The sequence below is a fragment of the Aythya ferina genome, assembly GCF_964211825.1.
Source record: "Aythya ferina genome assembly, chromosome: 13".
Taxonomy (NCBI): Eukaryota; Metazoa; Chordata; class Aves; order Anseriformes; family Anatidae; genus Aythya; species Aythya ferina.
The window spans coordinates 13,778,092-13,792,302 of NC_140311.1; the positions used below are offsets into that span (position 1 = coordinate 13,778,092).

The 14,211-nt window shown below is 41.0% G+C and overlaps 1 protein-coding gene across 20 annotated transcripts in view; it reads right to left on the reverse strand.

Moving 5' to 3' along the window:
* The window catches only part of IL1RAPL2 (interleukin 1 receptor accessory protein like 2), a 391,415-nt gene that overhangs the window by 16,756 nt on the left and 360,448 nt on the right, over window positions 1-14,211 (reverse strand). For all 20 annotated transcript variants that reach the window (XM_084534704.1, XM_084534717.1, XM_084534715.1 and 17 more), the window contains 2 exons: window positions 11,581-11,710; window positions 5,369-5,514 (listed from right to left, as the gene is read on the reverse strand). In XM_084534704.1, the coding sequence (XP_084390830.1) occupies window positions 5,369-5,514; window positions 11,581-11,710 (276 nt within the window). The remainder of the gene's footprint in view (window positions 1-5,368; window positions 5,515-11,580; window positions 11,711-14,211) is intronic.

The window sequence follows — 14,211 nt, forward strand, 5'->3', positions numbered from 1 at the left end:
AATTGCACAACTTCATTATAACCACTGTAACATTAAGGATGCCTTTTTTTGTTGTTGTTGTTCATTACCTATTATTCAACTCCAACCACTCATTCCTTCTACTGTCTGTCTGAAATTGCCATCCAGAATGCATTTGAGACTATAATCATAATTCTACCAGGGACTTATGTAGTGATTTTACACTGAGGATTAATCAACCTTTAATGAGCTTGTGGAGTTTGAAACTTCTATCTTGGCAGAGAGCATTAAATACTGTATGAAGCATGTGAGAATAGGTTTACTAGGCATATTGTACCCCATTTGGGAGACTCCAGTCCCCCAGATAATATTAAACTTTGATTTTATATTTGTGGAGCCAGCAGATGAGCTGATGTAAGCTGTCAAGCCAGGACTTTGGCTGAATCACTAGCGAATGAACTGAGCATGTAGAGTGCCCAAAATACTGTGAGGAGCCAGAAGCACACATTTCAAGTTGTGACGGCTACCAATGGAGTTCTCACATGTTTGTTTAGCACATGTTATACTTTACATGGGAACTAGTGCTTGCTAAAATTTCCTACTGGGATGCTTTTATTAGAAAACATCACAAGCAGTCTATCCCAAAGTACTTCACAAATCCATCCAAATGCAATTATCCATCTTTTACAGCTGGAGAAACAGAGGCCTGGAAGCAATGCGTTCAAGGTCATTTGGCAAACCAATGCCAGAATGAGATAAAAAGCCTTAAATACAGTGCTCTATCTGACCTAGGATGCTAGCTTTAACAGCATCACTCCTTATCCTGAAATGTCCTCGGAACACAATATTGCTCGCAACACCACTTGGCATATTACATTACCATAAAAGATAAAAGATACCAATTTGACAACAGCATCTATATTAATTAGCCTCTATATTAATTAGGTAAGACGTCATGAAGATATTTGCTGCTGTGATAAATACAATATGAAGATATAAAAACTGTAATACAGGCAAGAAAAAGTTTTTGTGATCTTTACACTTCTAAAACTTAGGCCAGAAGAAATTACTGGTATGTCATTTGTGTCATTTTCAAGATAAAAAGCAAATTAGTTGTGTATCTTTTGGGGTTAGCCCTGCCTCACCATGCCTTGTATTTCAATAATTAACATCAGATGTCAAGTTATTCCCAGTTTACAGTATCTCTGATGTCTGTCTGCTGAGAAGCCATGGACTAATAGATGGAAAAAGTCTATTATAATAGCTATTTAATCTCTCTGAGAACAGGGAATTCATGGGACTTTTATTACACTGCAAGATAAAGTTAGCATATGCTCTGGGGAGAAATCTGGTCAAATAGAGAACAGAGTTGGTCAAAATTACTTTTCAGTGGAGGAAAAAAAAAGAGAAAAAGAAAACCTTTCTTGTACTGAAACTTTTCTACTAGGAGATTGGGATGATGGCAGAACTGACAGCTGGGAAGGAGAGAAAAGGATGAAGGCCATTCAATTCTGAACATTGCAGCTGACCTATGCTACCTTGCAGAATAAAGTCCAGGAACAGAGCCCGTTGTATTCTCTGATCTATGATCCACTTGCTGGGCAATGAACACCTGGAGTTAAGCAGTTGACAAATCCCTGAGCACATTATGTTGCACGCTTTTGGAGTTTGCCTCTTTGATTTGGCACCATTTGAAGCGGTTGCACGTTACAGGACTCAAACAGCCCATCCGTGGCAGTGACTTGTCTACTCCCCCAGCAAAGCTGGGTTTGTTGAATGACTATTTTTGCCTGTGCTGTGTCCTGAAGGTCATCCGTAGCCCACACAGGAGCACAGACTTGAAGCCACTTGCCTGGGCAATGGCAGGGTGTGGCAGCAAAATGGCAGTGAAAACACTAATTCCAGCTCAAAAAGTAGAACTGACCTCCCTTTTACACCTCCTCCTTTATTTGTCTTTCTGCCCCGTAACTCTCCTAGACTCCAGACTTCACTTCTGGTCTCCTTATCTCTATTCCAAGGCGGGGGCAATGGAGGAAACCCCACAAGCACTCCGTTTTCTTGCCTGTTTGAGCTCTTAGTCTCTGCCTCTGATTAATGCCTTACCCCTCAAGCAGTCCTCACTGAAATCAATGGGGAAGGCAGTCAGGTAAATGCAACATTAGGAAAGGAGCTGAAGCTGGCCTTTGTGCCATAATGGTGGCTGAAAATTAATAAATAATAATATTCAGATAGGTTCTAACTTAAAATATTTTTGAAGGATCCAGCCACAGCTGATCGTATAGAGGATAATAGCCTTTAAAATACTAGAAGTCTCCTAAATACCCAATAAGTGAAAGACAAATATACTTCAGAAGGTTCTTCACAATTTAATATTACATCAGCATCAAAAAACATCTTAGTTTCCTGTAGGTCTTGAACAAAGGCAGCGTCCTTGAAAATAAACGTTGAGCCAACATAATTGTAATATTTACTTTTATCTAAATTCACTGCTTCTTTCCACTAGGAGCACTGCTCGATTTTACTCTGCAGTTCCAGACAAGTTATTCATGTTCCAGGACAGTTATTTTATAGTGTACTTTGACTTCAGTCAGGAAAATACTGGACTGTTTTCAAATTCATCTGAAGGGAACCCTGAGCTATTTCCACAGCTAAGAATAAGTGGGTGTATATTGTGATCCCATGTAATTCAAGCATGGAGGGCAAACAATGCAAAGCTGGATTTGGTTCATTTTAAGTCAAAAATAAAAATCCTACGTGATGATGCATGATCTGGGGCTATCAATATAGCAGCATTCCTGGCTATCAGACAGCATCCTGTATTCTTAAAAAGGGCAGACAACCTATAACACTGTTGAAAGATGGAGCCAAAAGTGAGCTGCCAACACCTCCTGCCCAAAAGGGACAGAGCAGCCCTTAGCAGGTAGGACTTGAGAGGGAGAGAGACTTCTCTGACCAGGAGATGTGCTTCCTTGTTGTTGTTCCAAGTGCCCCAGCTATAGGAATCCACGATCCTTTGACATAGAGGATGCTGGTCAGCAGCCCTCTACCAGTCCTGTCCTAATTCCTGTCACAGGTCAGTAAAACTAGTATTTCCTGGCTTATGAATACTCTACTCAAGCCAAAAAAAAGCTAGGATAAGAATTATATCAAGCTGCAGAAAGGAAAAGTTTGGCCAAATATTAGTAAGAACTTAATTAATACTTTAAAACACAAGCCAATGGGACAGGTCATCAAAGGACATAGTGAAAATACTGGGGATATTTTAAATGGCACTTTAATAGCTTGAAAATAAACTATCAAGAATGCCCAAGGGGAATATAAGCTTTCTACAGTCACATTTCAGAGAGAAATGAAATAGCGGCTGAGAAGTGATCCTCTCCACCTCCAAATTCTGTATTCAGCACTGCTTCTTCCATAATTTCAGCAGAGCTCTGAAATGTCTGCATTTTCTTGTTATAAATAAACCTAGCTTGTTATTCTAATATATGCAACACAGCTGAGCATTTACCAGTGTCAACACAGATATACATGCTATCAGTTGTGTATTTATTAGGTTCAGTGGATGGAAAGGTAGAATGCTTTTTGGCGCTAAAGAGGCTAATCCTTCATCATGATGACCAGTTTCCTTAATTAAAGTTGTGACACCCTGTCAATTTATATGTTAAATAAACATTCCTGTGTGTTCTGCATCACAACTGCAGGCCCTTGTTTTTCAAGGTGCTTTGTGGTGTTTGTATTGTGTTTTATCCCTATCACACATAGGGCATGGCCTATGACACACCCTTCTTCCCGGGAGGACATAAAACTCTTGTGTAGGAGATCGTGTAAGCAGAGTCGATCCAGTTTTGGCAGGACTGAATACTGTACTTTTGCACACATAACCTGCTGCTCACAAGAAAGAATAGTAGAAAAGGCTGTTGAGCCCAAAATTTCCTCTCCCTACTAGTTTGTGTTTTTTTTTTGGTCTCAATGCCATCTCTCCCTTACCTTTAATTATATACAGATTATCTGAGGGTACACGAAACACAGCACTTAGCATTCAACTTGGCTTTATGTGAACCTGCTGACTGTGGTTCTTTGCCAGACTGAAGATGCTGGTGAACCTGGTCTCAAACCCATCTAGAGATGCCTGAGCTAGTCTTCCTGTTCCTTCACCTGGCTCTTGGTTCATTTGTCCCATGGTGACATCTACCTAGGCTCAGAGATCAACCTTCAGCATGCTCAGGTACTAACAGTGTATTTAAACCTTCTTGTAATAGGGACACCTCTGTGGGATTTAGCTGCAAGGATGTGATGGAGACCACCAGCTTTTTTAACCAACACTAACACTGCAATCCACAATCTGCTGCTAAGGGGGTCCTTTGCCTCAGTGGTCTGAAAGCACATGAAGGACTGGAACAGCTCTCGCAGGTGTGCCTTGTGGAAACATTTCTTTTTCTCTTTCGGTAAATGATTTATAGCCAAAAATGACAACAGAGATCTGGACAACGTTATTTACTCTTTAGTCTATCTTCTGTGCTGACAGCTCTATGGTTTCACATTACTTTTGTACCCTGAGTGTGTAATGTTTCCTCGCTCTCCCAACAGTTACTGTCTTATAGCTTTGGTGCTGCCTAAGACACTCATGTTACAGAGATTACAGTCAAATTCAAACGTCACTCTACTTACAAATAGAAGAGGTGATTGAACTAACAAGATAAGAACTGTAATGAGATACCGCTACTGTGCCTTACGATAACAACTTCTACAAACAGCACGGTAGCACCTTTTAATTTGGCACGTTCAAACCCAAATGGTTCCTGTTCTGCTACAGATAACTTGTCAATAGTGGTAGTCCCTATTCCAGGCACTGTCTCCAGCGAAGTAATGTAACAATGAGGTAATTCTCCATTGATTTGTAGCTACCACTGCAATGTTTTCATTCCCCTCTGCAGTTAGAAATCAAAATGCATGGCAATTATTTAAAGATTTCCATTTAAACAGTGAAGCTGTTTAAGGAAGTGGAGAAGTATGAGGACATCTGACCTCACTGCTGAGGTTCCTGTTGTAAGGAACAGACATTTTAACTCTATCACACAATTACCTCTGGTCTAGTCAGTCAACTCTGGGTCAAATTCATAGGTTGTTTAGACCAAAATACTTCCACTGATTTTAGTGGGGCTTTATGAGTGACAGTATTCCAGGCAAGCATTAAAAAACCTGTGAGGCTGATTCACTAGTCACTAAAGAACAGTTCACGATTCTTTTTTTCAGCAAATAGTAAACTGAAGCCATAGCAAAAATGTACTTCAGCTCCAATAAGCACCCAGGAGCTCAGCCTGGCTCAGACAGGTCAGCAGGACCTTTGCTACTGGCTGACCCATGGCTGCTGAGGCAAGCGAGATTACAGGAATAAAATACTGAGAATTACCTTTCTTGCGCAGAAGAACACTGGCATGTTTCCGTCCATTCCTGTTTTCCACATGACATGTATAGTTAGCCAGATCTGCCTCCTCTACGGCGTCAAAGATCAATGTCAATTCAACTTCTTTTTCTCCAAGATGTTCTCTGAGGAGTCTGAAAGGAAAGATACAACCTTCTCTTAGCTGAATGAATACGGGGTGAGAGATTCCCACAAGAACCATGACTTGTCAAGCACAAGATACAAAGTTTTCCAAGCCTCCTTGCACACCTGAAGGAGAACTTGGAAAGAAAGAGACTTCGCAAATGCAACTTTCACAACAACCAAACCCCTTTCTCTCCCCTCGTGTCTGCAGCGAGGAGCAGGGGCAAGTCAGGAGGAATGTGGCAGTCAGCACAAGAGTTGCACGCTGCTTGTTTACTTTGGCTCTCCCAGAATTAACATGCTAAAAATAGTTCCTATTTTAAAAGGAGCAATAAATACTCACTTTCCAGAGAAGTAAATATGCCATGGCTGAGCAAATTATAAGGCAATATTTTAAAGGCTGCGTCTTGTACTACATTTTAATGCAATCTTGAAAATCAATGGAAGGAGCTATGCTACTCTGGAATTTTCCTTTTTTTTTTTCCTCTAGACCCTGACTTTATAAGGGGACAGTATAAAAACCAAGAGCTCTTTGCTCCTTTGAGAGCACAAATGGGACATATAAAACTCCCCCGTAAGGAACAGAAAGTTCTATCAGAGTTTCAGGCCAGAGGTATAGCCTTTTTGTGTCGTTGTTCTAACACCAACATTAAAATAATGCAAAGTAAACCCAAGTGTTTTCTGATGACATAAGTCTGAAAATAAAATGTACTGTTCTCTCAAAAGACTTATCAGTTGCTCAAGAAAGTTATGGGTCCTTTGAGCAAGGAAATGTGATCTCAAGTATAATCTGCCAGGTTCATTTGATCCTGGTAGTGTACTGCTGCATAAAGGGAAGGGGATGAACATAAAATGTGCAATGCCCTCACAGTCCAAAGCTTATGAACTCACCATTGCACATAGTCCTGCTGGCAGTCTAACATGGCTCTATGGATAAAACTGTATTTTACTTTATTTTACTACCCCAAATAAATCTTTCTTCCTGATATTGAGGAAAGGCACAGGGGAAGACGGGTAATTAGCCAAAGTACTGTTTGTGTTGGATGGAAACTGTTTCTCTCAGAGAGCTTAAATTTTTCATTAACAACAAATACCAAATTTCTCTACTCAAACCAAAGCTGTTTGGGGTTTTTAATGAACACAAGCATTTTCTTATGCCCAGTACATAATTTCATATAACAAACACAGATCTCCACATTTGAAAACTAATCAGAAATGTGAGGGAGTTGCACCTGAAATTCAAAAACGCAAGCCTGACTGCTACAAACCAAATACTACAGAAAGATTTCATACAGCACTTTGCCTTTGAAGGCTTCTGTGATCTGACAGAAACTCAGAAGACACACTGGGAGCACCCACAAATATTTACCTCTTTCACTACAGCTGTGTAACTTGCAAAAAAGGCAAATGAAAAAACAGTAGTTTAAGGACAGGCACGTGTGTTGCATTTGGAAACTTGGATTGCGTCATTTCTGCAAATTCACCCTCACTTATTTCTGTATTTCTGCTTTTTTATTATTATTATTCTGGCCCCGACTCCTAGTGTTGAAAATAATGCAAGGAAGTCTGATTTTTCACCATTTCTGGACAGGAAAGAAACCTCCCAGGACAGCCCAATCTGCCTGCAGACTCAAATCAACATAAACCACTGAGGATCAGATAAATCAATTCTCATTTACCTATTAATATTCCATTTATACAGCAAAATATTTTAAACTCAGGGAAGTCTTCCTTCTCTGTTGGTAAACAATATGCTTTACAAATTTTAGCCTACAAATTATGCTGCAGGGAACAAACAAAATCATTAACGTAGAAGATAACTGGGACATTAATCTGGAGCACTCTGTGAATGTGCAGATTGTCTTGTGTTTATTATAATGAGCATATTTTATGCACAGTAACAATTACAAAGACATTACAATTAAAATAAACTATTATTCTGAATCTATTTAAAATAATCAACCTTTAGCCTAGATTTAAATAATATATGGTCAGCTAAAAAGGAGCTTTCATAAAAAAGAATATGATTTTTCTTCTTTTCATGCTAATTGCCGTCTCTAGAAAGATCTCAGAATGAGATGTATTGGGAAAATGCTGACAGACAACTTAAACATTGTGCTGGTAGCAACATGCAGAAAAGCTCCTGGTGGTGTTAAATCTTCCTGCCTTTATTATTTTATTTTTTTCTAAAACCAGTCCTCTACAGCTTGTGCTACATTATTTGCACAGAAATAGAGTCACCAATCTACATTTTATTTTATTTTTTAGCATGTGCACAGCCGTTAGGTCATTGCATTTTGCAGTTGGTTCAGAGAAAGTGGAGCACAGTATTTTTGGGGAAGAAAAGGAATGTAGCGTCAACAAGTTAGACCTTAAAGCAGCAATAACATTTGCTGAACATGCAGAAAATGAAGCTCTGTCCTTATCTGGGTTGGTGGGAACCTTGCCAGTAACACTGCCAACACATGCCAGTTCCGACAAGTTGAGAAAATAATGGCTCTTTTTTTTCTGGTTTGATGAACAAACTGTAAGAGTAATTCCATCATTGAATACATACAGAAATCAGTGGTGCTTGACAACTCACAATAAACAGGACGGAGGAAGAGAGAGAAGAGATGGGTGAAGTGAAAAAAATACCCAATGCTTTCTTTTTGTTCAAGCTGAAGCAATTTATTTGCTCTGAAACAAAACGTTTTGTCTACTGATGATTTATCAGTTAAGAAAACGTGAATTAAAAAGAACTGTAATGTCATAATTCAAATGTTTTCTTTGAAGAATATCCCATGTTTCAGATTTTTCAAACGTTTCGTCATATTTTTCTCTGCATTTATGTACTAAGTCAAATCTGAAGATAAAATATTTTTGCTTTGAAACCATATTCTCCTCCAATTGCCAGGTTTTATCTGACCACAGATAGCAAGGCCTGAAGAAAGCTTTGGCTGGGTCTCTTTGCTGGACCAAATAATTGATTCCAAATTCTTACTGATCGGGACTTAGCAAAAAGGAAACTTTAATTCTTTTTTAGATAGAGGATCTGGACTGTGAACAGGGATAAGAACTCTAGTCCTTCCTTCTGGTCTTTACCAGTAGTCTGTTCCTCATTCTCTGCCCATAAATTGTCTACTTAAATAGTGTGAGCTTTTCAGGAGGGAGCTGTCACTTCCTCACTTCTCTGCAAAGTACCTAACGCGTCAGCCAGGCAGCGATGGTAATTCTGCCTCCCTCCTTTAGCATCCCCTCCTAACAGGGTACAACGTTCTCATCTTGTCTGGGTGTTTTGCACCCATCAGTTGACTTCTGCGGGTGAAAAGGCAGAATGTAAAATTAATCAGCAGGAGGAAATAAGGCTGCAGTTCCAAATGTCTCTATTCACATATTTCCATGCCTCTCAAATGAGTTAAACTATTTGCACTTTAAAAATGGTGAAGACAGAAGAAAAAAAGAAAAGACAAACATGCTCTACAAACTGGGTGCTACGGTCATTTGCAAACTCTTCTGCAGTGCCATCCGAAGAAGGAAAAAAAGCAACACATAGGTGGCTGGGACAGTAAGATATACGCCTGAAAATATTTATTTGCTATGGCAAAGAGACGGTGTTGACATTTCCTGTGGGCTCCTTATATCATTAGGTGCAATGGACAACTCTGCAAGCAGGCTTAAAGGCTTTGATTCCTTCTCTAATAGCCCTGGGTCAATTTACATGACATTTTAATAGTGCTGTGAAAAGCCCACCTAGAAAAAGCAAATCTTTCTCCTTTTCCCCCTATGAATTTCTAACATATGAAGAGCTTAGCTCAGGGGAAGGCAAGAAGGTGCATTAGAGAAGGGGTTGTCACCTCTCAACCCTGCAGTACTGACTGGTTACTTTTCATTATGAGGCTCTCTAACGAGGTCTAATAAATAACCGCAAGGCCAGAGCTGCGGTAGTACTTGCGGCGAAGCCTGTCCCCAAAACAAACAGTTCTGGGGGCTTGGTTTTAATAGGATTGCTCAAGTCACATGCATCCTTATTTCAGTGCTTTCATAAAAGCAGGAAAATTGCCTGGTAATTACGCATGCTCCAGCATGCACGTGAGGGCTGGGTGCTCCCCATGGTTGTGTCCAGGGTAAGGACAGCAAAAAAAAATTCAGGGCTTTACTTTTAAATGTGTGAACTAATTTAACACAGGGAAGTAAAATGGTAGATATTTGCTGAAGGAACAACCCATGGCTTATTTTGGTCTGCTCGTAGCAATCCCCACCTACTTGTAGTTTTTCAGCGTTAAAAACTCAACGTGCTGATAATGTCACGTACAAGCACACTGATGGGAAAAGCATCTAACCAGCCAGCTTCCCATGGCTCATCAAACTTGAAACATACATGACATTTTTTGAAATCCATCAATAAATATGACTGGGTGGGAGATGCGGGCAGGCTCAGGGCGCTGATGGAACAGTCGGTGCCGCTTCGTTTCCCCGCAGCAGCAGAGCTGCAGCGGGATGCACAAACAAGAGCTGCTACTATGAAAAAGTCATTTGCAAAAAGTTACTCCTGCAGTTGCTATAGCTACTTCGAAATGAGAAAAGGGATGGACTGTGGCACTGCTGGTAACGATGCAGTAGGTTGTGGTAGATGCTTTTACTGCTGGCTGGGATGTCCATGAGATTGGGTGTGTGAGAAGCAGCTTTGCTGAAGAGAAGCTGAATAGCGAGGGGTCTGTAAACAGAGTCAAAGCATCTTAACAGAGAGAGAAAAGGAGTCATTGCAAAATTAATTTGAAACACGAATGTGGAATGAGATGGGGGCAATGAAGTACAAACGCAATTTTTTCAAACTTGATTTCACTAACAGAAATGCACATCAAGGAAAAATTTGGAACATCCCTGGAGCTGGAGAGCTCTTTAAATACAAACCTCAAGCTGTACTTCTGATGTGAAAGGAGAGCAAAACCAAAAACCACTCTGTTCAGATACCAGAGAAGACACAGTGCTGCTAAATGCTGATTACGTGCCATGGCAGAAGTTTCATGTAATTGTATTTTGTGGTTGGAAGCCCAAAAGAGGATTTTACACTTAAAGCCATTCTGATAATAATATGATAAATTCCATCTGTACACAATTAAGGTGCAACACCAGGTCAGTTATTTTAGTATAACTTAATAACCAGTGGCTAAATGAGTGAACTGCAAATTACTGATCCAGAGATAAAGCAATGGAATCTCTCTGCCTGCTCTCCAAAATCACTGTTAGAAGAAAGAAACAACTCAGAAAACATGAAAAAAAGAAAAAAAAGCACGCGATGGAAGATGCAAGACCTTAGTTTTCTTTATGATCCATTCACATCATCTGTCTATACGAGCTGGGACCACCTTGTCCAGTGTATAATCATAGCTTAGTCTTTCCTCAAAGAGCTATTAATCAGGTAATTATTCATCAGGGAAGATCAGAAGATGCTGTTACGTGCAAACTCCATGAACATTCATGCAGATGCAAGTATTTGTTTTCTTTAAAACTGGTACAGCAAATGATAACCAGCATCTGGAACAAGCCCTGCACAATCTTTGTATCTGACTTCACACACAGTGACACCCATCTCTTAAATGGTAAACAAGGAGGAACAAATGCTGCTCTCTGAAAGCCCTGGTTAAGTCCTAGAGAGCTGGATCACAAGCAGACAACGCATTCAGTAGGAGAGAAAAAGTAGGGTGACTTTGACAGGAGACTATTCATCTTTGAGATTAACACTGATGCTGAAACGAATGTCATCTTGCAAAGCCTGCCAGAAGGGTCGGCTGCAGTGGACAGCATCATTTCCATGCAGGACTAACATCGACCCCCAGAACACTCAGGAGATGTTTCAGCTACTATCAGGGGAATCTGGTGACAGATTTTCAGGCACATAGATAACTACTGTGTCTTTAAAGTTTACTCACTGGAAGGATGCAACTCACACTGCCCTGGCTCCAAGTCATTCATCTGCCTTTAGACAGAAAATTGTTTCCACTTACAATTAAAAATGTGTTTTGAAAACAAAACCAAACCACAAACAAGCTTTTGGAATATGCAACATTTCTAACACTGAGTACTCCAAAAAGTACCTGATTTCGCCTTCTCTGATGTGACCTTCTAATTCTTCTATGAATTTTTCCCCTTTCATCCAGTAGATCATGGGGCCTGACTCTCCACTGAATCCAAAGAAAGCTTTGCAGGCCACAGTCAGAGGGTTGCCTGAGGAAAACAAGAAAAGAGAGGGTTAGACACATTGACATGGCTGCTATAAAGAGAATGACTAAGAGAAAACTTAATGCCTGATACACCTCCCCACATAAAACTGGGGAATAAAAGTGAATCATTGTAAACCTGAAGAACAGTGATGCGGATTTGCATCTAGAGGAAAACAGCTGTTAAAGGAAACTCAAATTAGCCATCATTTCATTTTTTTCCCCCAAAGATGCTACACGATTGATTTGAGGGTATGGAAACGGTGGCAATGTAAGGTGTTATAAAATTGGTTATTAAAAAAAAAAAAAAAAAAAGATTACTTTGTCAGACTCCTGGGATGCCTTCCAAGACAGAAGAGTGTGCCCTAGTAGATAGGTAAATCACCAAACTTACTGCTGCCTAATCACTTGTAAAAAAAAAAAAAAAAAAAGACAGTGATAATTTCATCCTCACTTAGGTAGAAATCAAATGTTAATGAAGTCTTGGTAAGCTGTTCAGAGAGCTTTTAAAGATCCCCAAGCAATACGTGATGCCAGTGAGCTCCAACACTTGTGTTGCTGTCAACAGGCTTTTGGCGAAGGGCCGAACTTCAAAGCATCGCTCAGGCAGTACAGGAAAGAACTTCTCCCTTTCAGCTGTTCAAAAACACCTCCAGAAGAAAGAAAAGAGAACTTGGAAAATAATCAGATTCCTTTTCTCTCCAAGAATTCAGCATATACATGGCTTTTTGGTTGGCTGGGGCGCTGGTTGTACTGAGTAGTCAAAGACTGCCGTGCTTAGACTGCCACGACAGACGGGTGTCTGTCTGCGCAAAACAAAAACAGAAAAAAGCCAGGAGATTCAGGAGAACCATCCCCGCTCCCTTAGTGTGCAAATAAGCTGCTGCACCCACTTTGTTTTTTTTTTTTTTTTATCCAGCATAGGTGGTCAAGCTTACAAAGCAGCTGTAGAGGAGCTACATGGGAGGCCAGGCTTCGTTTCATGTCACTGGAGACATCTGCTGACTCCTCCAGGACTTGGATCAAACATGCAAAGCATGTTGCAATATTTAGAAGCAATGTTTTATTATTCCAGCCGGCATTATTCAGTGCCAGCAGGAGACTCTTCTGACACTCAGCAACAAGCACACAATTTTTAGGAAGGGCTAGTCATTCGGAGCCTGTCATTTGGTTCAACATGGCCTTATGGTTTCACACGATTGACTTATTGTGCCTTAATCATTTACCTCTTGTCTGCCCAGAGGTGATAACTGGCTGTGTGCACGCTCAGAGCATATCAGAGCTGGGTGTTTAAGCGCCTTTGCCTAACCCCCCAGAGCTGTGCTAAGTCAACTACTTGTACTTGCCTATCCATTCTGTCCGTGCCCAATTTAAGACATGTCAAAAGAGTCTGATTATGCAGGAAGCGCAGCATTCCCAGCCACTGAAAATCAGACGCCTTTAAATTGTTTCCAAGAGCCAAAATTACAAGTCCTTTTCAAACATTAGGATACAGCCAGAAAATGTTTAAAGACCGTACTTGAGTCTGTGTCTCTCAAATAGCAAGAGACAGAAATGGAAAGGAAATCAGAGTGTTTATCCTGAAGCCGTGTCGCAGAACCTTTCATTATCCCCGCATTCACCACGAACCCCGGCACCACAGCTGGCCACCGTACACGTGCTGACGCTCACAGATTCACACAACGAGCTCAAATGTCCAGACCACGAGGCCAAGTGGGTATTCACAGCCATCTCCATATCCTCCAACACTGACCAGTGTCACAGGAAAGTTTCCAGCCTCATCAGCTGGTGAAGAGTCCGACTCGCAGGTGTCCCACAAACCATGCTGTGATGGGAGCACCCTGCGAGGTGCTGCGCGCCCACCACGGGTGATGGGGAGATTCAGGGCCTGTGGCTGCATCCATCTCACGTCTTCCCAACACGCCGAATGCCAGCTGTGAGGTCTTCTGCGCTGCTTGCCTCAGAGGCACGACAGACGTCGATTTAAATACCACTTAGCGATTCCTGGCATGTCGCTGCTCGGTCCACGTTTGATTTTAATGGAAAAAGACAATCGCAGCAATGTGAAAAAGAAAAATGGCTAGATGGGGCCCAGCAGCCTTGACAGAATATGCCCTTTCCTTGGCACACCGTGCTGGGCATTAAGTGTTACGGGCAAAATATATTGCAGGGCGTGCTGTTCCTCGAGCCAGCACATTTTTACTTTAAATAAAAATAAATAATCAACCCCCCGAGGTAATGAAAATAAGGTGAAGCTAAAATTTCTATACTCGCAGAGTAAATATCCTGAGGTAATGTAACTGTTCTGAAGAAATAAAGTTTTCTGTACAAATAGGAAGAACTAAGAGAACAGCTATGGCATGCAGCTCCTGTAGTAAATGAACCCGGTCCCTGTACCGGGACAGCCTGTGTCCCCGCTCTGCTGCCAGGGAAAAACACCAGCATAAACTAACATGGCCAAGGGCAACCTTCAGTTAGAGGAGATTCATATTTCCAGCTCTGAGCCCA